The sequence below is a fragment of the Polyodon spathula genome, chromosome 20 (assembly GCF_017654505.1).
Source record: "Polyodon spathula isolate WHYD16114869_AA chromosome 20, ASM1765450v1, whole genome shotgun sequence".
Classification (NCBI taxonomy): Eukaryota; Metazoa; Chordata; class Actinopteri; order Acipenseriformes; family Polyodontidae; genus Polyodon; species Polyodon spathula.
The window spans coordinates 13,881,417-13,909,025 of record NC_054553.1 but is presented as its reverse complement, the minus strand read 5'-3'; the positions used below and the strand labels follow the sequence as shown (position 1 = coordinate 13,909,025).

Genomic DNA, 27,609 nt, shown 5'->3' with positions numbered 1-27,609 from the left:
GAATATTTTTCACTTGAAAGTTTTGGGGTAGGATGTGTAGATAAAATACATTATTTTTATTTTTTTTTCATTTAATTCCAGGCTATAAGGTAACAAAAGATGAAAAATATGTTAATATAGACACACACACACATTTAAAGACCCTGTAACCTACATAGACATAACAAAGACTGCATAAACAGAGTGTATGCACAGATCTCAATATAATTTTTCATTTGAGACTGCTGCAATCATGGACGAAGCGACCTTGAAGGTTAATGGTTACATTTCTATTTCAGAGAACCTAATGTTCCCTATCAACTACGAAATGTAACCATTGCCTCATAACAAATACCAAAGCTGTCGTAAGGCAATTATTGCAGACAACTGGAATGCTACAAGGTTCGGCCAAGGCCACCTTGCGCGTTACCATGATTTTCAAAAGATAAACATTTCCGCTCAGCTGAATGCAAGGGCTCAAAGGGGGGCTTCATAAGTGCTTCAAGCACCACATTAAGATCCAGCGAGTGACAACATCCTTCATAGGTGGCTGAAGCCGCCAAGCTCCTTTTAAAAACGGCCCCACCAGAAAGCTCCTGGGGAGACAATCAATTTTGATATGGCAAGCTGAAATAGCTGCCAATTAGACCTTTAATGTAAAGGGGGTTTCCCCTTATCAATAGGTCCTGCAAAAATTACAGTAGAACTGCCATGGGATAGATCATGGGGTCAAAGCCCTTAGGCAAGCACCACAGCTGAAAACACCCCATTTGTACCCATACAGGGAACGTGTGGCATTCTGCAGGGTGTCAATAACCCTGTCGGAAAGCCCCGGATTGCTCACATGTTGCCGTCCAGGGGCCAGACCCAGAGCCACAGGCTGGATAGGTTGGGATGCCACAATGTTCCCTGCATCTGAATGAGCAGGTTGTGACATTCAGGCAGGCTCCACAGCTGGCTGCTCAGGAGCTGCATCATAACTGGAAATTCCTGGGCCTGCAAGGAGCTACTAATAGCACCCTGGCCCAGCTGTGGGAAGGCATACAACAGCTGCCTCGGCCACTGGTATGGCAAGGCATCTCTCGCCAGTGGGTCTCTGGCTCCTGTTACAGAGAACCAGCGGGGACAAGGGATCGATTCCTGGGAGATAAGAGGTCTATCTCTGCTCTCCTGAACTGTTGCCAAATGAGGCTCACCACCTCTGGATGAAGTTGTCTGCAAGGGCTGAGCTGCACTTTGCATGATTCACCTACAGGCCCAACCAATGAAGGTGGTCTGTGGCGAGTTGTGTGGGCCTCTACCTGTACTAGAGACTGAACACAATAAACCAGTTGTCTAGGTAATTGAGTACTCTGATGACTCTGCTTCTCAGTGTGGCCAGAATAACCTCTATGCACTTTGAAAAGGCATTGCGAGCTAGGGAGAGGCCAAAACAGCAAGACCCTGAACTTGTATGCTGTTCCCTGAAGGCGAACCGCAAACAGTTAAGTGTACCGGGTTTTATGGGGAAACAGGCCTCTTTCAGGTCCATCTTGGCGAACCAATTACCTGGCCTGAATGACTGCAGCTTAACTGTTGCATCATCACATTTTTAACCTCCTTCGGCTCTGAACAGGTTGACCTGCCTGAGGTCGAGGATTGGTCTGAGGCCACCATCCCACTTGGTCATAGATTAGAACCCGTCCTCCAATTGGAGGGGGTGTACCATATGAAGAGCTGCTACCTCCCGAGACACCACAGTGATGCCCTGTAGGTCTGTGACTGATGTTGCAGTCACGCCCCAAAAAGGAGGGGGACCGTACTTTAACTGCAGGGAGTAGCCAGTCTGAACAGTAGTAAACCCCCAGATGTCTGTGGTGCACTGACACCAATACTCCAGATGTCTCCCTGAGAAGGTGCCCTGGACCTATGGCAGCTAACCATTAGGGCCGATGCTCACCTTGCAGCTTAGCATGAAGCTCTTGCCTCTGCATCGGGAGGTGGTTTGGCTGCGGGTGCAGCTGGCTTTGCTGGTCCCCGAAGATGCTGGCACAGGGGTAAAAACACAGGCTAAGAATGTACAGTTGCTGCCTCAGTTGCTAAAGGCAATACACAGGACTGTCAACAAGGCCTGCTTGGTACCAGCTTGGGATAGGAACACTGGTCGGTAGCGGGCCGGAACCAAACTTTGTCCCCATCAGCAACGCATGCCTGTGGGAAACTGCTGCCCAGAGCATCTCTATTCCTGGTTGCGTGGCTCTCCCTTGGCACAGAGCCATGGGGTAAGGATGTAGCCACTTCTCTATGACAGAGTGATGGGGATGAGCACAGTACAGGAAAGAGATGCTCAGCGCTCTGTAGAGCTGCAGGAGAAACATTTCTCAAACGTACACTTGGAGAATGAACATTAAACTCGCAGAATGCGATTTACTACTGCCTGCTCTGCGTGCTTCTACCTCAGGCAGGAAGAGCATCTGCTTGTCCACAGGTAGGCTGGCCTTGCATATGTCACAGGGATAAAACCCAATCGTCACGCAAAAAGCAAGCAATGTTTCATACAAATGTGCAGTTGCTGCCTCAGCTAAAAACAGCAACTGGACTGTCAATGAGGCCTGCTTGGAACCAGATTGGGGACTGTAAAACCCTGGGGCCCATTTCATAAAAATCTGCGATGCGAAGAGGTCGGCGCTGCATGCGTTTCATAAAGCACTTCGCAAATGCCATCTCTTGCAATCTGTGATGGGTAAGAGCACTAATTCAGTACCCAATTCATGGGTAAGAGCACTAATGGGGATCTGGCAGGTTTCTTTTAGATTTTATCTAGTGAGGAGGAAGCGCTTGTCACTATTTTGTCACTTCAGTTTGGTCTACTTTATTTGTATCACGTTCATATATTATGATTACTTGATTACTGTTATAACATGGCATGTTAAAAAAACGAATCTGCGATGGAAATTGATACTAGACAGCAGTCACAGGTTTTTAGTGAAAATCAGTCCTGCGCAAGTTTTATGAAAAACAAATTGTAACATGCGAGGGGTCTGGGACAGCGATTCCTCGCAAATTGCTTTTATTAAACGGGCCTCTGGTCGGTAGCAGGTCGGAACTGGGTTTTATACCAGTTTGGTGCCTGTATCACCGGGTTGGTACAGTAGTGTACAGTACTGTTGCTGCCCTCAAAGGGGCATCTGCGCAAGCAGTAATGCCGCTGTACTGTAATGCAACAGGGCGGATCCTCTGCAGACCAGGGCACCCTTGGACTGCATAAGCATAAGCCACTGGGCTGTCAACAAGGCCTGCTTGGTACCAGAAAGACAGGCTGGCCTTGCATGTGTCACAGGGATAAAACTCAGGCATTAAGCAAATAGCAAGCAATGTACAGCTGCTGCCTCATCTTACTGAAGACAGTAAATGGACTGTCAAGGCACTGCTGGTCCTGGACTAGGGATGGTATCACTGTTTTGTACTACAATACCACCTCTGAACCGAGTCTGAACAGTGATGAACGAAGGTTGAACCAAGCAGACAGCAAAATGAACAGAGATGAACTGATTGGTTCACAGCTGCACAGTGCCCAAGCACTAGTGCTGTGCTGTGCTGTACAGTACAGTACATTGAAAGGCACGGTTCAGTGAGTGTTACTCGGTGGTGGTACACGCGGTACGGTACTATTTAGTGGTAGTTCACCAGTCAGTGGTGGTACACTCGGTCTGATACCTTTGGTACGGTCCGGTGGTACACTTGTTAAGGTACAATACGGGTAACCCGGTGCAGTAACCTTGTTTGCTGTTCGGTATGTATATGGGGTCAGGAATGGAGCAGGTATGTGACCCACAGTTAGAAGCAATATATAGGGGTGCCTACCTATATAGTTGTAGGCAAACCAACACAGCCCTAAGACTATGGAAATCCCACTGTCAGAGCCGTGCCAGCCTTCGCATTGGTACTGCACACAGAGACCAGGGAGGCAACGAAACACTACGTGGAGGGGCTGCAGACAGCCAGACCTGAAGCAGAGCGGAGCCCAGCAACTGCTAGTGAATTGGCATGGTAACCTTGTTCGATGTACAGTGTACCGGCAGGAATGGGAGCAGGTCTGGACCCAGTTACCATCGAAGCGATCTATACTGATGCCCACCTACAGCGCTTCTAGCAAACCCAAACAGTCCAGAAACTTAGGAAAGCCTACTGTTAGTGCCCGAACAGTCTTCACAATAATTCTGCAAGCAGAATTAATGTGGCAATGAGACACTGAGGGAGAAAACTGCAAGCAGTTTTAATCCGAAGCACGCTTCTCTGTCCAACAGGTGCGCTAGTATTTCTGTGAAAACAGACAGAAAAAGAACACCAAGAAACAATTCTCACACAAAACAGTAAACACTTGATTACTGTTAATTATGTATAGTTTTTGTAATTTTATTTTAAACTTCAACGAAGCTAGCAGCCTGAGAGAGAACACAAGTAGCTGAATTATGATTATTCGATCCCAGGCACGGAGCACAAGGCCGCTGAGGGACTTAATGAAAACCATGCCTGAGTGCAAACGTGTAAATAGCAATTACTATAAATCACATAAATATAAATCGCATTAACAGTGTAATTACACGAGCACATAAGCAGATAAAAGTAAATTCAACACTTAACTGTTCATAGTCTCTCTCATCTCATGTTGGATGAAAGGAAAAATGATACCGAGATCTGCGTGCAGTCTATTTATGCCCTCGGGCATGACTGCGTCACAGGCTCCGACAAGAAGTCTTTGTTATATCTATTCAGGATACAGGGTCTTTAAGGATAAAGACCCATGAGGTAATGGTTACATTTCGTACTTGATAGGGAACTCCATTGAGGTTATAGTAAAATGAGGAACCACAAAATTACTTTGTTAACATTCAAATGTCAAAAGCTCAAAACTCAATTCATACTGCTACTTTGCAGATGCATGTACTATTACATGTAAGGTGGGCCAAGTTCATGCTGGCAATGAAATTACAAAGAGGGAAAGGTCTACCGTCTTCAAGTACTGCACTTCATTACATAGCGGGTCATTCTGGAAAGGAATTTGGTTATATTGGCAGTTGGTTTGAACAGCGTTCTAGGTTTGCAATATTCTCTTAGTAAAACAAAAAACTAAAAATAAATTAAAAAAAGTACAATCTCAATGCTCAAAGTAAAATAGAGTTTGGTCTTCATCATACAGAAACCAAAGTCACATGTAACTAAGCTCAACATTGAAAACATGAAACTGGCATCTTTAAAAGGATTTGCTGGAGTCAGTCACTTCAGATGAATTCACTCATCTGAAACAAACCCATTTGGTCTCAGAACATGCAAATAATATTCTTTATGCATTTTTTTTTTTTTTTTTTTTTGACAAGACTGAAGTATAAGTTCGAGAGCACAGAATATCAAGCGAGGTAATGATAATGTACTCAACTGAGATTCCACAGCTTTCTTATATCAAATGATCATTTTCACCATCATTCAAAACCAATTAGCATGTGTTATTCCCCAAGCATATACATGCACTCCCCACTCCAGCCACTGTACTGAATGTGCAATTCTGAGAAGCTCTCGTCTCTTACCTCCCAGTCTAGGTAATCACCAACATCTTCAAAGTTGGTGAGCAGAGACACTGAGCAGAAAAGCCGTGGCAACTCTTCCCTCGTCATGGGGGGAAAGCGGCTGTCTTTAAGGGCACTGCAAAACAGGGAAACAAAACACTTTGAGACAGAAAGAGAGAGAGAGTGGAATGGAAAAAGACACAGGATTAGATTTTACCACCCCCACTCACAAAGAAAAAAAAAAAAAAATCACAACTGCCTGCAGATTGTATTGGTCAACTGCAGGGAACAGAATCCACGTTTCCATTTTAAATAGAAGGTGTGTTAACTAAGAGGAGGTTCTGCCAAACAGCATAATTTATGTTTCACATACAGAGGCCGAGTCGTTTTTAATCAAGAAACGTTCTGGCAGCTTACTGCTTTTTGCCCAAAGTCTTAGATCAATTCTGTTGCACTTTACAAAAGTGTGTTAAGGAGACATGCACTTCAGCTTCTTGCTAATCACACCATGTTTAAAGCACATTTCCATGCCTGTCCTCTAATTTATGTTACCAATACAAAATTTCTATATGGAGTAGCAAGAGGGGATGAGCCTGGGGGCTGGCAAAGAGAAAGTTTATAGTTATAGAAGGATTAGACCGGACAAGGCCAGGGAAACTCTCCTAGCAGCAGAATGCAAACCGGTAGAAGGATTAGATCGGACATGCCCACAGAAACTCCAAGCAGCAGTACGCAAACTGGGAGGTCATACTGCCTAGGCAAGGAATGTCATACCCTATAAGGCAACAGACAGGAGCGGAGATAGAGAACTGGTGTTTCACTGATTAAACTTTGACTTGTTCCGGTAATACATTAAAATCACAAATTATGTGAAAATATTGATTTACAAAACGGGTGTGTTTATCATGGTTAAATAAAAACTCTGCATGAAGGGTTGTAATAGAGAAGGTCAGGCAGCTCATCAACAGCAGACCTTTTTCTGCAGGCTTTTTGATATTGTCATATTAATAAATAAAATAAATACCTACTGTAAATACATAAATACACCCGATTATTTCAGCGCTATGATTGATTTCATCCAATTACCCAATGCGACAAAGGTACAATTATTTTTAAATTCTGATACCTATTTATCCAGTTGGGTTTTTACTTGAGCAATCTGGGTAAAGTACCTTGCTCTAGGGTACAGCAGCAGTGTCCCATCTGGGACATACAAGCCTCAACATTTGTGTAACTTTACATTGGAAATGATGGAGCTAAATACTCTAAGAGCTGTATCTTAAAAAATAAATAAGTGCCAAGAACTTTAATAAGAACATTTAAGGTACAGAAAGTAGGATATGAAAATAGCTTTATCTTGCATAAACTAACAACTACAGCATTAAGGATTTTTTTTCTGTAACTTTTCTTCGACACCTTTGATGTCCTTACTTTTTTTCTGATGAAACATGACATTAAAATCTATAAGTCGAATGTATTTGTCCTGATGTAGAATTGCACAAGTTAATAGAGATTAACTTTACATAAACTATATGACAAACCTTTACAGATTAAAGGAGGAATTGCACAGAACTAAAACAAAAAGCAAAAAGCAACTAAAATAAACAGCAAATTAATAGAAGATTTACATTATCATTATAATTATAGATCTGAAAAGACAGGAACAATTTAGTGTCTTAAAGCTATAGGGAGGAAATAACTAGTTGCCCTATTGGTCATCTTTAAAATCCTCCTCATCACCTTCATTTTTGACTGGTTAGACATACCACTTAACCTTCGGGGACTTTGTCTGAGCTTCATAATAAAAACAGAACTTTCAAATTTTCCCATCTGTTACAAATAGAGATTTTATGTCAGGAAATAGAGAAGAAAATGTAATTATGTATCATTTTAAATTGTAGTAGATTTTAGTAAAAATGCAATAGTATGATACATAGGAAATGGAACATAATATAATTAGTTAGTTATTTGGCAGGCGCCTTTATCCAAGGCAACTTGTGTTTTCCTAACATTAAAATATAATATACTATACACACAACATTACACAGTGTAACAAATTCACTCACATTATGAAGTTACAATGAATTACTTTAGACAAATATTAAGCTCAGTAAAGGGAATTAAATGTACAGTATTTCAAAATTGATTTTATTAGAAAACTGCAAAATATAAAGCAAGATGAATCCAAAATATAACTTCGCCAAGAAAGCAACAATAATAATAATAATAATAGTAGTAATAATAATTGGAGGAGTTCATCATACTCATCATTAACCCTTTGCGGTCCTATGTCGAACCAGGTCCGAAATTACAATTTTCCCTTTCCAGTCTGATGTCGGACCCTATACATACTGAATTACTGCTTCAACTCCATTCCCTAAAAGCAAATACAGATACCAGTAAGCAAGCACTATTATTTATAAATAGTGCTGGGACGAACACAGGATTTTCATGTTAGGATATTTGCTCATACTTGAAATATTCATTCAGACATTCATTCGTTTTTCAAAAAGCAATAAAAGCCATTATATTGCTCTGAACGCAGGCAGAGACAGCATAACAGCAAGGGCAGGGGCGCGGCCATGGCCCCTGTGTGTGTGCCTTTATTTTACAGTAAGACCTTACAAGATGTAGCACTTTAAAGTAGAAGAATATCCCAGGAGTAAAGAATAAGTTGTGTAGGACTTACTTTACCGTAGTTTATTAACTACAAAACAAAGGATGCCAAATCGTAGTTCGAGTTAAACGTTGTTTTGTTTATTCCCGAAATAAATAGTACATAAAGTTGGCAACGCATTTTACTTTATTTTTATTCCTTGCCATTGCCGTTTCTTCACAGTAAACAGTGGCCACAGACACGCTTTCATACATTTGTGCCTTTTTGTAGTAAATAAGCAAACAAACTGAAATTTAACTTTAAAACACTTGAAAATAAAACCAAATTGTGGAAATGGCACTGTAGTGAATGGGAGAAAACACACTGGTTTTGGTTCTCGTTTTACATTCCACAACAGAAAGTCGCAACTAAATAAGTGCAAGGTATTTTTGCCATTTCTAGTGAATACGAACATCTGATTTCTGTATCCGAATACATGTCAAAAAAATATTCATTTCAATATTCGGATATTTGTCCCAGCACTATTTATAAATAACTCAATAGAGTAAATGTCTATTTTATTTGTTACCCGTGAAAGGTGATCCCCTCCTCAACGTGTCTTCATTGCGGAGTTCTGAACAATTTATAGCAGCACAATAGACAGGCATGTCGGATAATATACACGCTATAAATGGAAAGAGAACAGACGTGTACAATTAATACAAGATTAATTTCTAAAAAAAAAAAAAAAAAAAAAAAAACCCTCAAAGAAACTAGTTAGTTTTCATAGACTTGGTGCGTAAAATTAATTGTCGCCCCAAAAGGCACTATTTCACAGCTCGATCAATGCACACAGTAAAACGACTTGTATGTATTTCGTGAGGCATAACACACTGCTAATCGTTAACACAAATATGCAAAAAATAAATAAAAAAACGAGGACCACTGTACATACCTGTAAAGTGGCTTTGAAACTACTTGGATACCCTAGATAAGACGACATCTCAAAACTCATGTCAACTCATGTCCTATCTAACCTTTCTATATCTATGAGAACGCTCTTGTAATTACTCAGAAAACATGAAAACCTGCTTATCTTATAATAACCCACAATGCAACACATGTTGGAATCACCCTGTATTAACCCTTTTAAAATGTCCCTTGCCTGGATGATTTCTTAACAGACTACAGGAGAGAAGCAAGGCATTGAGTGCAGCGCAGTATTCACAGGTTACCATATTGCAATAAAACATTTACAAGGCAGGTCAAGGTTAAGAATTGCTTTTAACATCATGATACATTAGATATACAGTTCATTTAACACAATGGTACCAGGATGAAATAAGGCCATTACTTACTTGTAAGCACTCAATTCAGATTATGTCATATTTGTACTTTCAACTTCAATTATTACTTGCCTGGATTACATTATACAATCCTTAGTTTCTGTATTGGAGCTCATTCCGTATAAGTTGCAGGTTCTTTAAATTCCTGTATGTGCATGTGTTTGCAGAATACTAACCTACTAACACTAACTCTGCTTATAAAAGAGGCCATGACATATTTCATTGGTATCCCCTTCTCATCCAGATCAATGCACTTGGATATGGATCTCTTATGATGCTACAGTAGGCTTCACGCTCATTGCAGAGTTTGCATGGTAAGTATGTATCAACATCAGTCTCCAGATTCATCACAGGGGACAAAAGGTCACAGGCCAATAAAGAATTGATCGAGGATCAAGAGAGCAGAGTATCGATTATGACTGCAAAGTTGCCCTAACATTCTACAATTTAAAAACAATTATGGGTTGAGAGAGAGATTAAAGTCTTTTCTCCAAAATTACATATTGGTTTTTGTGAGGTCAAAACTAATCCTTTATTTTGCATCCACGGTTTAATATTGAAGTCCACCCATCAGACTTCTGCTACCAAAGCAACAGTAAATACACTGCCCTTAATGCTAATGAAACCTCCCCTTTGTATCAAAGAGATGCTATAATCTGTGTGTTTCTAGGTGCACTCTCATACTGTACCAACACCTGCAAGCAACAGCACTACTGCAGCATGCAATGTATTTTCACGTCAAAGCCCAAGCCCCCCTACAGATCTACCATAATTCAAAGTGATCTGGAGCATGGATCAAAACACGCTGGGGGAATCTGTTGTGGAGCAGGGTCAGGAACCACTGAAAACCACAGCTACCCCTGCAACAATACACTTTGAGCTTGTCAGCAGGGCTTAAAAGCATTTCTAAGCTCTCAAATACACACACAGCCTAAATGCAGTTGCGAGTTCACCTTTTTATCTTAAGACCGTTTAAATAAACAGTTTGGTTGCAAAAAGAAGCGAAAACCGCACTAGTTAATCCTGTTCGAAACAAGTAGGGAGTTCTGTTATCAATTCAGTTTGGTGGATTGTTGGATTTCTGTACAAGCAATGAGGTCATTGTTTCAGACATTTGTGTGATAAACATGGCTATATATATATATATATATATATATATATATATATATATATATATATATATATATATAGACACACACACACACACACACACACACACACACACACACACACATACACAGTGCCTACAGAAAGTCTACACCCCCTTTCAAAATTTTCACCTTTTGTTGCCTTATAGCAGGGGTGTCAAAATCCTGAACTCTAAGGCCGCAGGGTCTTCTGGTTTTCATTCCAACTAAAGCTCTCAATTAAAATAATTGATCTAATTATTTGTTCAATTTCATATTTTTCAAGGTCTTTTACAGTTGATGATTTAAAAAATGCACGTGATTCAAGGTACACGATCTATGAAACATTTTGGAGACCAGGAGAGAAGTGTTACATTTCTCCAATTAATCAAATCATTAGACCAATTAAGCAACTGAGAGCTCGGGTGGAATGAAAACCAGAATACACTGCAGCCTTCCAGGAACTGAGTTTGACACCCCTGCCTTATAGCCTGGAATTAAAATGCTTTTTTTTTTTTCATTTATATACACATCCTACCCCACAACTTCCAAGTGAAAAAAATATTCTAGAAATTTGTAGAAAATGAATTAAAAATAAAAACTGATAGTTTGGTTGGGATAAGTGTCCACCCCCTTGTAATAGCAATCCTAAATTATCTAACCAATTAGTGTAACCAATCGCCTTCAAAAGCTCACACCAAGTTAAGTGGCCTCCACCTGTGTTAAACTGTAGTGATTCACATAACTTCAGGATAAATTCAGCAGTTCCTGCAGGTTCCCTCTGCTGGATAGTACATTTCAAAGCAAAGACTCAACCATGAGCACCAAGGTGGTTCAAAAAGAACTCCAAGACAAAGTTATTGAAAAGGCAAAGATCAGGGGATGGGTATAAAAAAAATATCAAAGGCCTTGAATATCAATTATTTGAAAACATCCATTATATTTGCCATATAATACCAGACCATACCATTTACAACATGCAGATATTATAATTAATTTGCATTTTGACTGTGACGTGGTTTTCTTTCCACTACAATAACGGTAAAGCAAAACTATATCAGCAGTAGATAGTGCTATTAGTGTATGTTAATATTAATGCCTCCCTGACCAACCGCAGCTCTAGTTGTACAAATATGATTAATATTAGTAGGACTGTACATGCACTACTGTGTTTAATTTTTTTTTTTCACCTGTGACTACTGACAGTAAAATATTGCACTGATTCTGACATTAAACTCAAATCATAGTGAGACTCATTCCTTTTTAAAATAAATATGTTTATTATTTTATTAAATCATTCCTCCTTGGATTCCAATTTGTTATTATTTCCAAAATATATTTCAACACAATTTAAAGAGATAGCAAACAATGACTGCTTCACCTCCCTGTGACTAGTATCACTGTCGTATTTTAGTTGTGTGCATGGGTGACTGGTATTCCTTTGACTGAATCTTTTGGAACATGATTATGGTAATTGGTCTGCACAATTTGTTTTGTTAACATTTTTTCCCCCCATTTGGATGCCATGTGGGTTTTTTGTTTGTTTTATTTTATTCTTTTATACAAGCAGCGCCGTCTGCTGATTGTTTCTATTAGAGCCTCTGTCCTCCCGTTTTGTGGCATGCAGGTTACGTCAAGCTAAAGAGCTTTCATTTGGCAAACTGAAATCAAACTAAAACAGTCTGTATTGACTCATCTACCAGCATACGGTGAATTTGCTGACAGTCTTACATAAGTACATTTTTCAAAGCCTTCGCCACTGTGGCGAATTTCTGGAAAAATAATTAAGCCACAAGGGAAAACGTTCCGCTTCTGGCAATGTGGCGGCTAGCGGGAATGTAGCATAACAAGCTGGGTTAAATAAATCGTTCAGACAAAGAACGGTAATGTGTATGCCAAACAGTTTTGAGATATTCAATCTTTTATTGCAAGGTCTTAGAAAAAAAATCAAAAGTCCTTTTGTACGACTTCAGTTTAGTATGAACTTTCATGTAGTATGTAGGTTTTAAAATATAAAATGTGGGACACAGTACATGTTCAGTTTTACTTGCAATAGGTTTATGTTGTATATTCATTAACTATGGAACAACAGTGACAAACAGGTTATCCACTTATTCTTGCAAGCCCATGTGTGTCTTTTAATGGTGCAACAACCATATATTGGAACAACGACAACAAATGCAAAACTCTACAACCACACGATCACAAGTTTATTAGAATATTTAAAATGTGAGATGATGCACGTTTAGTATAGCTTTTTTTAGTAATCAAAACTAATCTTCTATTTTAAACTACAATTAATACAATACAACTCACATGCAGAAACTACTACTATGCAGTAGGCTATGACTGAAAAAAAAAAACAAGTTGTGAATTAAAGTAGTTGTGAATTTAGAAAACCTAATATTTATGCTATTTTTGAAAGGAATAAAAACAGCACTAATTACATCCACATAATCGTAGGCCATTTTAATGTTTTGAAAGGTAAAAACAGGTTTCTCAGGGTCGGACAGAAATGATAACACTATGGCAAAAACCTAGTTTCCCCTCAGTAGAATGGCGTACATGCTAGGGAGTGCGTCAACTTATGACGCAGACTCTGCATTTACCTGCTAACAACCATATATATATATAGAATATTATCCTGACAACTGCTTCCACGAAGCGTAAGCATGTGCATGACTTGTCCTGGCTCGTCTGCAGAGGGTTGTGAGGATCTCCGTTTCCTACCCCGCCCGGCGCCACCCCCACTTCTGTCCCCTGCTCCTCCTACCACCAGGCTGTGAAAAATTCCTGGTGAGAACACTGTTCAGGTGTTAGTTTAAACAGGGAGTGCACTCACTTCAGTAATGAATGGCGTGTGTCTACAACAAACAACCGCAGCGAGTGCCATTTGTTAATACGGTTGTCGTGCTAACCTCAGTGTGTGTGTGTGTGTACGAGGCCTAAATGTATGCACGGCAGGGCTGCAGAGACCTTTACTGGCATTTTTAGTAGAAAATGCTTTGAAAGAATTTTAGGACTCAACACAGAAATAGAAGTCTATAAGATCTACCAATACAGGAGTACAGTACACACCTCTCTAGTAGCAATGCAACGTATGTGATAGGGCCTTACTGAACTGTGTGAAATGGCTCAGGGCATCTCGGTACTATTTTCAGACAGATCTCCCTTTTTTTATGAGATGTGTGCGTAACTCCCAGAGTCTGTTAAGACCCCTCCAACCAAATAAACACATTTTGTAACTTGTAACAAAAAATGCTGGCTCTCCCTTTAAAAACACGAGTCAACATTTATGTGCCGACGTCAGTCTATAAAGAAAAAAAAAAGCCGTCTCCTCACGTGTTTTAAACTGAAGTGCAAGAAGGACGATAACAATCTGACCGAGCACAAATGCCTGGAGGTCCAGTTTCCTAATAGTTACCCCAGTTTCATTCAACACTTGAGACAGTGACCAAACATGTGCGAGTGCTGTTCTTTAGCAGTCACATCTATCCCCGATATAATAAATTAGGTTACATTGTTCATAATGAAAAGTTTGAGGGCGATTAACTACACAGCAGCTTCCCTTGTCAGATGATGAGCTGATAAGATCTCTTCAGCCAAAGAAGCAGGCATAGTAATTTAAGACGTTACCATAATGAAAAGCAGTACATGTAGCAGGAGTTTTGTAGAGTCAGCTGCTGCAGAGAACAGAGTTTATTTCTCAAACAGACTGACAGCAGAACGCATTGACATACTTGGGACTAATTAGTAAGTGCACTACTGAGAAGAAAGAAAACATTTAAGGAATTACATTAAATGTACTGCAGCTTACAGGATTGCATTAGAAAAACTGCCATTCATCATATTTAGCTCTCAGATTGTGGTATGAAAAAGAATGGCTTGGAAAAAATCAAAACTATGACAATGTGCTTGCTGTGGTGTATTTAATATTATACAAAACTGAACTAACTCACTGAAACAAACTTTTTTACTGAAAAAATACAGTAAACATAAGGGCTGGCTGTGTTACATGCTCTCAGAGCAGGACTTCACTAACAAACACTGACCCACAACTGTACACAATTAAAAGATGAAGTCAACACTTTCACACACAACACTTGCAAAATATCTAATATAAATATGCCAATTTCATTGCAGTCATCAGTTGCATTGATTAACCATTCAGCAGAATGAGATAACAAACAAGCGAGTACAAACATGAATGTTTTAGTATCACTTTGCATGACTTACTACATCCCTGGTGTGAGATGCCATGAATAACCCTTCAAGCTCTCTCTCGAGTGTGTGTAAAGCCCCCTTACTTACACCTCCCATTTAACGATTTCTTGCAAATATGTAGCTGTAAATAGCTTAGAGAGATTTGCACTAGCCATCATTCTTTCAAACATATGGACATAAAAAATTTCATTAAAAAAAGTGCTCGCTTTATTTTCTTCATTCATGCATTTCGCAGACACCTTTATCCAAGACGATTTACAAAGGGATAATGATGAGGAAAACCTAAATAAAGTGCTGGAAATTAATTCAATGTCAGTTTATTTTAATTTTTTTTTTTTTTTTAAGTCCTCCCCCAATTCTGAAAGTGAAATGCAAGCACTGTGGCTTGTGTGTGTTTTTCTTTTTTTTTTTTTTAATGTGAACATTAAAAGCAGGATGCCATTTATTTTACAGTTGAATATAGTGCAATATAATTTTACATGCAATAAGAAAAACACTGCAGTAAAACGGTTAGTGATAGTACTGTGTTGTTTATTACGAGTCCTTCCCTCCTCTCCAACAGTACTAAACAGACAAAGTATCATACAAGCTAAACTCTCGAAGCCCACATATATAATGTGCCTAAGTTTGATTTTAACTGTACTGCATAACCCCAGCCCTTTCTTAATACAACACCAATAAACCAGTCTGACAGAATTACTGCATCACAGGAAAACATTCATCACAGTCCACTTAGAAAAAGAAACACTACGAACTGAATCTCCAAACACACAAAAAAACTCCCACGACAAATTCTTTCCCCTCAACAATAAAATACTTCGTCAATCTAGTACGCAAACAGTAAATGAGAAACACATGGAGAACCTGAACTGGTCTTCTCTCATGTTGCTCAACTGACTGCTGCAGTTCATTCAATCAGTTTGGTGACTATGGTCACAGGATCACTGAATAATCGCTGAAAAGGGCTGCATGTATGATGTAGTAATGTCTGGTAATTTGTCAGAGAACTTTGTAGACATTTTTGTGCAGCATCACAGAGGGTACAATACATTCAACCGAGTCCTGTTCTGGTACCGTAAATAAATAATACAGTATCACGTGCAGTGTTCCCTCCGAGAGACTGACAGACTTGTAGTTTTGACTGAAACCTTTGGCCACGCATTAACGGTTTCATTTATTATTTTTGTTGCTTTATACAATTTTGAAACAATATTTCAAAACAAGTATCCCAAAAATGTTTTAATTTGCTTTACATTTAAACATATATAAGACATTTATTCTGGCTCTGCCCCTGATTCCCAATAATTAACATATATTTTATTAAGCATATATTTACCTTTATGAAGCCTGTCTGAGATCCTGTCATAACTGCCTCACAGATATAGACTGCATGCTTAACTGGTAGTCTGTATAAAATACTGGCACTGCCTTCAACCATCTTGAGAAACAACCTTCAATTCTGACTAAAAAGCAGAGAAATCCTATAAAACCACACTAGTATACTCAAAAGTGTAATATAGCCAACTAAAATATATTTTAGTTGAATATATTATTACATAGTTGTATTTATTATTATACTACACTTAAAGAAAAAAGGCTGTGATACAGAACTATGATGATATAACTGAACCACATAACCCCACACAGACTAACCATTATTTATTAGCGTTTCACTTCTCACTCAATCACATGGAAGATGACATAATGTATTCATTACCAATAGGAACAGTAACCACCTGCATCCATTTTCAATTACAAGGTCATACTGAACAAGAGAGACACCTTTGTTAGTTTTTAGAGTGTGATATGCAAGTGAGATGCAACTCCTCTCAACTCAACCAGGGCGTGACTTTGTTTTCTTTTTTGTAAAATGAACACACTAGATTTTAAACTTCACATTTATTTTTACTGAATGCATCCTTCCATCAGTACAAAATAGACCATATACTTTTGGTTGTAGAGTCTACAAATGTCCTTGAAGAAATTACTGCTGAATTAGTTTACCCATGATATTTTAGAATTTGATAAACAGCAATAATGACATCATCTGTAGTAGAAATACAAGCTGGTACTGTTTTCCACTAGCTCTAAGGTACTTCATTTTCACACAGATGTTGGAATTGGGCTTTAGGGTGTACCTCACCATGTTTTGAATTGAAAAAAGGCAGCTACAGATTGTTAGCATTGATGAGTTCTGGGTAGTTGGGTCTATTTAGTATTCCCTTCAAGAGTCAGTACTAATATAAACAGAATTAAGTAAAGACATTATTGGCATGATACCTACCAACCTCCCATCGCATCACAGTTAAATAAAATAAGTTATTTTTATTAATATTTTAATTGTGTTAATTTAATGGTTGGTTTTGTATAGGTCTACACAAGCAGCACTTAATATCTATCAAAGAAACAAAACAAAACAAAAAAACAATGTCCTGTTTGTCAAACAGGAGGGGTAATTTTATGGCTTTGCACCACTTACCAGGTTACTGCAAAAGTATCACCCTCTCTCCAAAGACTAATTAAAACAAGGGTACATGTGAACTGACTTACCTCCTTAGTAATGCATTCCAAATGTAATGTTCATTCCATCAATTTCTAACGCACATGATCTACAGTCATCAAGCAATACAAATGACATTTAGGTAGAGATATTCAACAAAACGTACATCATCTTTGATGGGCTGTGGTAGTATGTTATTCATGTAAACTTCAAGTTGTATATTAGTTTCATCACTCTTGATCATTTGGCATGTTTAATAAAGTCACCAGCACATTGTATCAGCTACTGAGTAAGCCATTATATTATAAATGTCATCACGTTAGCCTTACAATACACCACCCACATATATATATATATATATATATATATATATATATATATATATATATATATATATATATCTATATATATTGCGCTGTGTCAGGGTCCAATAAAAATCCGCTATATATCGAAGGCAGCGATGTAGCAAGAGACCCACAGAAAAAACAAATAAGCTAACAAAATACTGTACAACTACTACCTCATTCTATCTGGGGCGTCAGGGTCCAATATAAATCCTCTACGTAACCTGCTTTTTCTCATTTTTTGTATAAAAATCAGCACACCATTTTAATTCGTACTGCAAATGGGTAATTGCTTCTCATCAACTTAAGTCTCCAATTAATTTTATAAGTCTTCCTCTCCTTTCTCAAATGCACAAACCACTGCATTGAAAGAATCCATTCCCAACATAGGAAGCTTGTTGCTAAGGAGCCAACGTCACTGCCCTGTGACTTTTGCTTTGCTGCCACACGTGAACGCATTGTTGGCTAAAATAAAAAACGCTTCAGCAAGCAGATATTTAATTTGCTGTGTGTTACTGTGCAATGTGTGCGTATATAACAGTATGATATTAATGCTTTGTTTTTATTTGTTTTGTATATTTTTGTTTGTGATGTGTAGTATTAAAAAAACAAACAGTAATACTAAGTGAAACTGCCTATGTATATGCTGACTGTAAAAAGCCAACTCCAGGACCACGATATATCTGAATCCGCAGTACAGCGAGAGCTAATATAACGAGTGATGGGTGTATTTGAAATGCAAATAATTTTAATGAAGTCAGTCAGTAAACAATAAACCTCATACAATATAAAAATTCAGATCAGATATGACATCTCCTAGAGAGAGTGCATTTATATGCGCTGGTTTGTCACACTGTACAAGACAATAATTAGCTATGGCAGTAAAGAGGACCAGCTTTCTGGGGCCGTTGATATCACTACATTTGAAGATGAAACAGGCCCGTTTACCAATACTATGTATCTGGAGGGCACTGCTCCACATCAACAAATATCAGTCGCAAGGGAAGAAACAATGAATCAAACTGTTACATAAAATAATGGTTTATACACCTTTACTTCACATACTGAACCGATACCACCAATGCAATCTGCTGATGGGTACTCATTTTTCATTTTTATGTTAAGCACTTGGGCGAGGGGGAACAACAGCAGTATGAAACACTTAATTGGGGTCTTCATTTTGTTTTTTTGGAGAACAAAAGGTTGCATAAAACATCCACTGTGCAGATGAACTGGTTAGAACAAGAGGACAGTTATGATGTATAGAAAACAGTTACATGTGGGTGAGCAAGAAATTCACTGGATTTCTCATTTTTAAAAAATCTGAAAATGCATGACACACAATTTGTCAATTACTACAGTGGATGATGTATGATGTATACGCTTAGTTCATATGTGCAAAAGTTCACGGTAATAATTATACAGGACCCTGAACTCAACGTTGCGCAACATTTTCTTTTAAAGAAAATTCCCAAGGGTTGGTGAAGTGAAAGGGTTCCATGATTTACGAAATGACGTCTATAGATAAGTTATTCAAGTAAAGGTGTTGTCGAGACACAATTAAATAACACGGTGCGATTTACCTAAACCTCAAGTTAAATTAATAGGGAAGTTCACTGCAGTCTGGTAAAAAATGGGCATATACTAGTTGACCCGTTATATGAGGATTGCATCGAATTTGGTACCCAAAGATCCTTATCGTCGCTTACATCCACAGTTCCCGAATGCGCTCGAATTAATTCATGTCAAGGCACCGAAGTCATTATTAAGTCATTTGGTGTGTAAGTGGTGCTCAGTTTACCTCATTTCTGTTAAAATATATTCAGAAAAGACAAATTTAATATAAGTCATGAACGAGAGCGATAAAAAAATTTCAGGGGCGGAAAACATGTTTAAGATAATGGAAAATCGGTTGATTGGATCAACGGGATAATCAAAACTGGATAGTTTTTGTATTACTATTATTTCAGCACTATAGAATCAGCCTGGACTATATCAACCACTTGTGTTTATTACAGCTACCGATAGGTGATTATGCAATCCAAAGGTTTGTGTTATCACCGAATCGACACCAAAAAGCTGGAAAAGGTTTCCGTGCACCTTACAAAAAACATTCTTTCAAATCTCAATTCCATCCCACTGAAAGGCATAAATTTCACCTTTAAATGATACAAGTAGTTACAATTTAGCTGGTCATGTTCAGCTCATTTGGTTTTCAGCCACCATTTTAATGTTCCGCCAAAATACGAAATAGTGAGTGAAACTTTCCACTGGGACCATTTAAAAAAAAAAAAAAAAAAACTCAGAACTGCTTATTACAAATACACACAATGCCACCGGTGTGTACTGTAGCATGAGAACTGTGTTCATTTAAAAAAAAAAAAAATCAGGACTGGCTGTTCCCAAGATATACACTTGGTACTGTAGTGAAGCATGGGGTAGAATAGCAGAGAAAAGATATATTGGTCCCCGTATTGCTAGGAACATATACCCCCTATATAGTGGAGACAGCGGGATACAATGAAGTAGAAAAGGCTGGTATAAAAAGACCAGTTAATCTGTCCTTAGCGGGTGGTGTTAGCAAGGGGAGTGGCTATGGACGCTGCCAAAAGAAAGCCAGCATGTGTTTATAGCAATGGTAAAAGTAAAAATAGCCTTTTGGTGTACAAAAGGGGAGCAGGAAACTAGCAGGCTGATATAGCCACAAACACCCTTTAAATAAACACAAAATATTTTAACATTTACAAAAATCACTCCTGAACAAGATAGCCAAGTCAGCTGGACACTGAACTAGCGCCTTCCAGTCCCCCAAACCAAGTCTTCAAAAGAATAAGTGCAAGGACATACCAGGTCAATAACTTCATTCATTACCTTGGTTAATGAGCCAGCTTTCTGTGGATGCAAACACTGCAGATTTCATTGAGTGAGCTCAAATGCAAGGGCAAGTCCTACAGTGTTAACAAGGGCAAAGCATTTTCCATTAGAAACAAAAGCCTATAGACTTTCCATGGTGTATGTACAATATCTGTTTAAATAATGATTTCCAGGAGAGCACCAGGAAAATGATTAGCAGGCTGTGACAGAGAAGGAGCTCTTCACATGAAGGGTGTAGTCGTACTGAACACAGAATATTAGTTAAGGAATTGTAGATCCCCACCAAGTATAGAAAGCACAGTGAAGCAGTGGGATCTCCCATATATTAGGAGTAGTACATGCTGTTTTCACAGCACCTCTTATTTTATAGTTTTTGTATTTTGCCTTGTGTACTTTTATAGTTTTTGCCTTATGTCCCACATGCGCTACCATTGCTGGTATGTCTTGTCTGTGTTTGTGAATAAAACCTGCACGCCTGCGGGGCGTATCTTCAACCTCTATCTCAATCTTCTGCCTGTCACTCAACAGTGAATGCATGGACCCACACACGCAGTGCATATTCCTTTAAATTATATTATTTTGCCAGCTGTCACATATCGTACTTTCATTTACACAAATACAGTTCAGGATAGACTGACATTTTTGTTTTTATTCCCTCCTGTTTTTGCCTCAAAGCTGTGCGGCGAGTTGTCTTTCCCTGTCCTCATCTAGTGCCCAATAAGCTCTGCTATTTTTGAACTGAAAAATAAAAGGAATTATACACCCAAGTAGAATGCAAAATTATACAAGATAAAGAAAAAAGCGAAACTCTATGCCAAACCCCTTCCATTCAAATGCCAAATTTTTTTTTAAAAATCTAACTTGCTTGCTTGCTTGTCTGTTTGGTTGGGGCAATTCTGTATTAATCCCCCCGCATCAGCATTCGATGTTCGCTCGTATAACTTTTGTAAAAGCATGCTATGTTCATGGTTTAGGTGTGGGTGCTTCCTCTCATCATCTACGGTACTTGAGTTTCACGAACCTGTTTGGATTCCTTCTTGATTTGATTTTGGAGAAGCTGCAGTTGGTAGTGCCAGGATCTGAACAGACTGGAGTAGCCAATGCATTATCAACGTTGTATGGGTTTATGGTGTTGTTATCCATCCAGCAAGTAGAGTCTGATACTTGACGGTTTTCTATCATGCATGTAAAACAGTCCACAGGTTATTGTTTTAATTATTCCGAATGCAAAGTACTAGTATTTTACCATCTACAAAAATAACCTATCTAAAAACTACATATTTTAAAATAGTTTTAATTAACAGTCTCAACCACTCAACCTTGCAGATGACAGACAGCTGAAGAATGAAACTATTCACCCCAACACCAAGTGCATGTTTGTGTTCCAATTCTTTGAAAAGTGATAATGCAGCCTTTAACTGGATATGCACCTCCTGTCCTCCCCGTTACCAGCGATCAGGCTGATGAAAGCTTGGCATGATTCCCAACAGTTGTATCACTTAAATACTATGCGGCTCCACAACACAACACTGAAAGCAATGCTGGCCATTGACATCAATTACAGAAAACACTGCAATGAGAAACTCAACTACATCTTGCAGTAAACGTGACAATTCACATCATAGAACTTATTACTGCACTTTCCAAGCACATGGAGTCAAAATACAAAAAACAAGCAATTTTAATTTTGTAAAACTCAAGTGCAATATACACAGGACTTTTCCAAATCTCTACCTCCCTTTAAATGTTAGTCATTGTTAATCTGTCTACATCCTAATAAGAGAAAACGACTAATTAAAGTGTGGATTTAAGTGTTTTTTTTTATTTTCTTTGCTACAAATCAAGGAGATTTTAAATGATGGACTTGCTATCAGTGTATACGCTGTACTGGGTATCTTATGCTGAAGAAAATCTGGTCAGGACAACTGTTAAACAAGTGAAAATAAGAAAAGCACATCGATAAACTACTGAAACTGAAAGAATGAACCGCCATCAGCAATAAATGGAATTTGCCACATCTGTTTGAAATAGAAATGACGCAATAGAATCAGACTCAGTCAAGATTAAGGTAAAAACAAGTGACATTGTTTTGTAATTAACAGCATTTCTGAGCTGAATTAGGAAACAGAATTGGCTAATTAAGTTTAAATAAGTTTAAAGGGACGTCATGTGATCAAAAAAAAAAAAAAAAAAAAAAAAAAAAAACAGAAAACCTCCAAGCCCTAAATATACATATGCAATATAGACCACCACCCAGTATGTGTGTTACGGCAAGAGTCAGGATATAAATCGGCAAATCTTAAGATTTATTGGTAAATGTCGACAAAACAGTAAATATCCGAAACAAAGAGAACACTGCTTTACTTCAGACATTTACAGATAAATCTGAAGAATAACCAAGTAGTGTGGGCTAATGACCGAATGTTTCGCTTTGTAAGGATTCAGGAGTCCTGTGTAACTTCAAGTGCCACAAGAGTCTACCATGCTGCAATAAACAAGTACATATATCTATTCACTGCCTGTACTTGTGGGGTTGTGCCATAACCTAAGTGTGATTTTCTGCTGGGAAAAAAGGTCCTAAATTATTTAATTTGCATTTAAAACAGAATGCAAATAAAAACTAGTCTATTTTTAGGAAATTATAAATTTTTTTTCCCACAAAAGCTTTGCCGATGCCCCCTGTACAGAGCGGCTGTGCTGCACAATGCACTGATCATCTCTCTCGCTACCATACACTGCTTTACAGCTGGACAAGGCAGTCTCTACAGACATGTGGTGTTTGAGTGACGTGTAGCTGTAAACATGAAGGAATGGATTCACTCCAGTGAAAAGGTCAGAATCCTTTTTTCGGGATGCATACTTGTCTTACTAGTTTGATAACAAAAGACTAATAAATCTGTTGAACACATGTCCCATTTTTTGGCCACCTTCCCACCATTTAATTATTTTAGCAAGTCATTTCAGTACAGATTTGGAATATTTTCCATGATGCCATTCTTACATTTTTGTGTACTTTGCGTGACGATCGAAATCATTCTGTTTTGCGATCTAATAACTTTGTAACAAATCAGTATTGTGTGGAGGAATATTATACATCAATAATAAAATGTACTTTTAAATCTTCATTCGAAACTCTCATCTGCAGATCAGCTCTACATGAAGCACTAGCCAGCCCCATGTAACCAGCTTGTTTGTTTTCATTTTCACAGTAGGATAACGACTACAAGATTGAATACCTCATTGATCCTTAGGGTAGAGAATATTGTTTGCAATTTGTCTTTTTTATTGCTTGGTATTTTACTTGATTCGTCATACATGGACAATAGGTTTCATATGCACCAGTCGCGCTACACTATGAAAACCTGCATTTTATAAACACATCATGCAAAACACACTTTCAGTGTTATAAAATGTAAGGTCATGTTACTGTGTGCCAGGCTATGAGTAGGAATGGTTTCTACATCGCGCAATTTTAGACAAATTTTAAAGTGTCTTTCCTGTGTACTGTACAATATAAATCATGAAAGAACTATTTGATATTTTTAAAATACTGGGGCTCACTGGGTTTAAGTTCAAAGCTCTAAACAGCAATACCCTGGTGCACTGGTATATGTCATCTTAAGATCTGTAATGGGAGTACTGTGTAGAAATAAAGGGACGGCAACAGCACCTATTCAATGTTTCATACAAAGAGAATCTGCCTGCCATTTGTATTGATGGTTTTCTTAAAAAAATGTATGCCCACAGGTGTTGACATTTCAGTGTTTTCATGGGTGCCACATGTGAGTAGACCCAGGGTTATCATCCGATAGGAACCAAGAGTGTAAACTTCTAAGCGATCTTCGTTAGGAAACTACAAGAATGGATCGTTCCCACGGAGACCGTGGATGGTAGCACAGATTTATTACCTGTAGTGGTACTCTTGGATTGTTTCCTGGAATAGCAATTATACATCCTAATCTGAGGTCCTAACGCCAGGATGCAGAGCAAGTAGTATACCTGTAGAGGTAACCGGGGGGACAAAACAAAACTTTATTGCAATCATTTTAAGTTATAAGAGAACAGATTATACATGTTACAATATCGATGAAGAGGAGGAGTTGAATACAAAGATGAGACTTGAAATGAATAACGTGGTCCTTTTTGTTTTATAGTACTAGTGAAAGCAAATTCTACTGGAGCCGCACTAACGATCACAACGGAAGACAGAAGCTAATCACTTTTTTTTTTTTTTTTTTTTAATGGCATAAAAAGCAAAGTATATTATATTCACACTACAAATATTACAAATGAGTAGTATATTACCAAAGCCTGTTTAAAATCTAAAAGGAAAACATTAAGATAGAGAGACATGCTTTCAGAGGAATTAAACAACAAATCATCTATTGCAGTATATTGAAATATCCACTACTACAGAAAATGCAAAACTACTGTCCTATCTTGTTGAACATTTTTACAAATTGGAATTCTGTGCACTTTAATACCCAACGGAGAACGTTACTGTCCAGTTTGTTTATAATACCCAAAGGTACAGTAGTTTAGTAAAATCTCTCCTTGAAACCTGTTTACCAGTACTGTATGTCACCCTGCAGTGAGCAAATAAGCACCTGCTAATGCTGCCTGGTAAATACAGCAAATGCCATCCTCAAGCTTCCTTACAGACTTAAATTTGAATGGGTTCCTTGCTTTGTGTCATGTTTATTAACCAAAGGGTCACAGCACAGGCAACTTTAATCTCAACACTTATGATCTTCTGTAATCCGCTTGTCAAGTTTTGTGTCTGCGGAATGACTAAAATTACAACGAGAAAGCATGACCTTTTTAAATTACCTTCATGTACGACCTAGCCTAGGTGTTAAATTACCCTGGCAACAGTGGCAGCCAATGAGAGATAACAGAAAGCCTGAATTTCCAGCCAATAAAAACACTCCCTGATGATTCTCTTGAGAACCTCTCTTCCTATTGAGCAGACACGCACCCTATCCATTCCAGCTACCTGGCCACATGCAAACCTCCCTCATTACACTGTAGACAGGGATGAAACAGTTTTTTCAAAATTTGAGGATTATTAGTCTAAAGAAAAAAATAATTAAAAAGGTATTACCCACAAGGAAGTATCAGGTACCACACCCCTGACTAACATTTAATCTAAAATACTGCTAGACAAAGGATAGACATTATACAGAGATCATCAAAAAAGCTGATATCACTGGCTCTACCCCAAGACCCTGTTCTTTCACTTCTCGCTTCATGCTATCTATCCTTAGTACAAGCATCTCCACAGGTTCCCCATGTTTAGTAAACATCCATTCCTTTTTTAAAAATTAGCTGCCCCCCCCCCATGCAATACATAAGTGCTGTACATTTATTCTTTCAGGATTTGGATCCAATCAAAGCTCTGTCACCCCCCCCTCCCCCAAGAGAAAAGTGCTGCAAATGAATTTCTTTGTTAATAGCCCCAAAACATGGCACAAGATTATAAATGTGTAATTCTGTTAATTGTTTCATTTGAAAAGTCTATCTGACCCTCAGTGCACATAGGCTTTTGCTGGCTGGTCTGTCTGCAGCTAAAATGTTATTTTACACGGTTGTTTCATACTGAGCTACCTAGGGGCTGCACCTGGTTAAAATGTCAAAATGCTTTGATCAGTAGCTTTGTTAAACCTGTCTAATATGCACCGGTGAACTACAAACTACCAAAATTACAACGTTAGACCTGCACGAGAATTCACATAAATTACTTCACTGGTGGGATCAATAAAGATTGCAGATAATTTGGAAGAACTACACTGTTTACTGGTACAGGAGTAACTATCTGAAACATGCGATACAAGATCTACCAATCCTGCTGTCCACACAACTGAACAATGCCTACTCCCTATTCCAGTAATACATCTTGCCGAAATGTGATCGGGTCCTAATGGGTGAAGAGTACAATAAGATGGTGTATTCCCTCATGCTTACTCACAGTACAGAAATGACAAACAAACAGAGTAAATGTTACAGGTTATTTTGGGGGGGGGTGGCTGCCCCCTTTGCAACACTATAGAGATTTATTTAAAATTCCTGGCAGCTCAATAAAAATGTAAATAGCAGAAGACGACAATTGCAGCAAAACGCACACACACGGATTTTCAACAAGGTCAAAGAAAATGTAAGAGTGTATTGGACAGAAACTAACAAACCAGTCACCAAACATACATTTGCAGTGATATTAAACCCAGATCTATACCATTCAGATAGGTGCGAGTTGGTATCCTGTTTCAGGTTTACCATAAATTAGGTACAGTATTGTATTGACACTGTTTTTGTTATGCTGCACAGCAAATGTCATAATTACAGTATGAAATGGTATGCTTGTGTTTCTATGAACAAAGTGAAGGAAAAGGTTATTTTCATTTGAAATTGACTATTCAATTCTCTGTACAAAACAAGTCTCAAGTACTAATCAGCTTTCTCACCTAACTTCACTGGTAAAACAAAAAGCTCTCTCCAGGTGTACTATTGCAGCTAAAACAAAAATACTACTCGCCAAACACTAGAAAAACTAGATAAACCACCGCAAAGAGCTGAAGAAACATTAGGCAAAGATACACAAGTTTAGTAGCACAACTTGCAGGGTGTGCCAATGCACATATTTTCTGAGTAACTGCCTTTAAGAACTGTGAAGTTGTTGTTCGGTATTAATGAAATGGAATATAAAACACAAAAACAACGTGGTCCCTTGTTTTCCCTTGTTTACACAATAACAATCTCAGGGTTCTCCCCGTGGACGGCTTAGTTTGGGGGGTTGCAGTGGCGAGCCAGGTAGAATAATAAAAAACAACCACCACCACCATTCCAAAATTGGAAAATGATTAAAAATGAATCGTTCCAAAAGAAAAAAAAAAGGAAATGCATCATCTCTGCAGTGAACTGTGGCATTGTAGTCCTGAGCCAGATAAACGCATATCCCAGTTTTCAGTTCTAGCTCGTGTTGGGTTTAAAGAAAGGGCACATTTACGTGACATCAGTTGCATCTGCTAGTTTTGTAAAATAAATTTCATTATCAGTTTGTCTCGTTACGGCAGTAAAAA

At 38.4% G+C, this 27,609-nt stretch overlaps 1 protein-coding gene across 1 annotated transcript in view; it reads right to left on the bottom strand.

The window, feature by feature from the left end:
* The window catches only part of LOC121295441 (AMME syndrome candidate gene 1 protein-like), a 92,587-nt gene that overhangs the window by 11,059 nt on the left and 53,919 nt on the right, over positions 1-27,609 (bottom strand). The window contains exon 3 of the mRNA XM_041220050.1: positions 5,544-5,658. Within this exon, the coding sequence (XP_041075984.1) occupies positions 5,544-5,658 (115 nt within the window). The remainder of the gene's footprint in view (positions 1-5,543; positions 5,659-27,609) is intronic.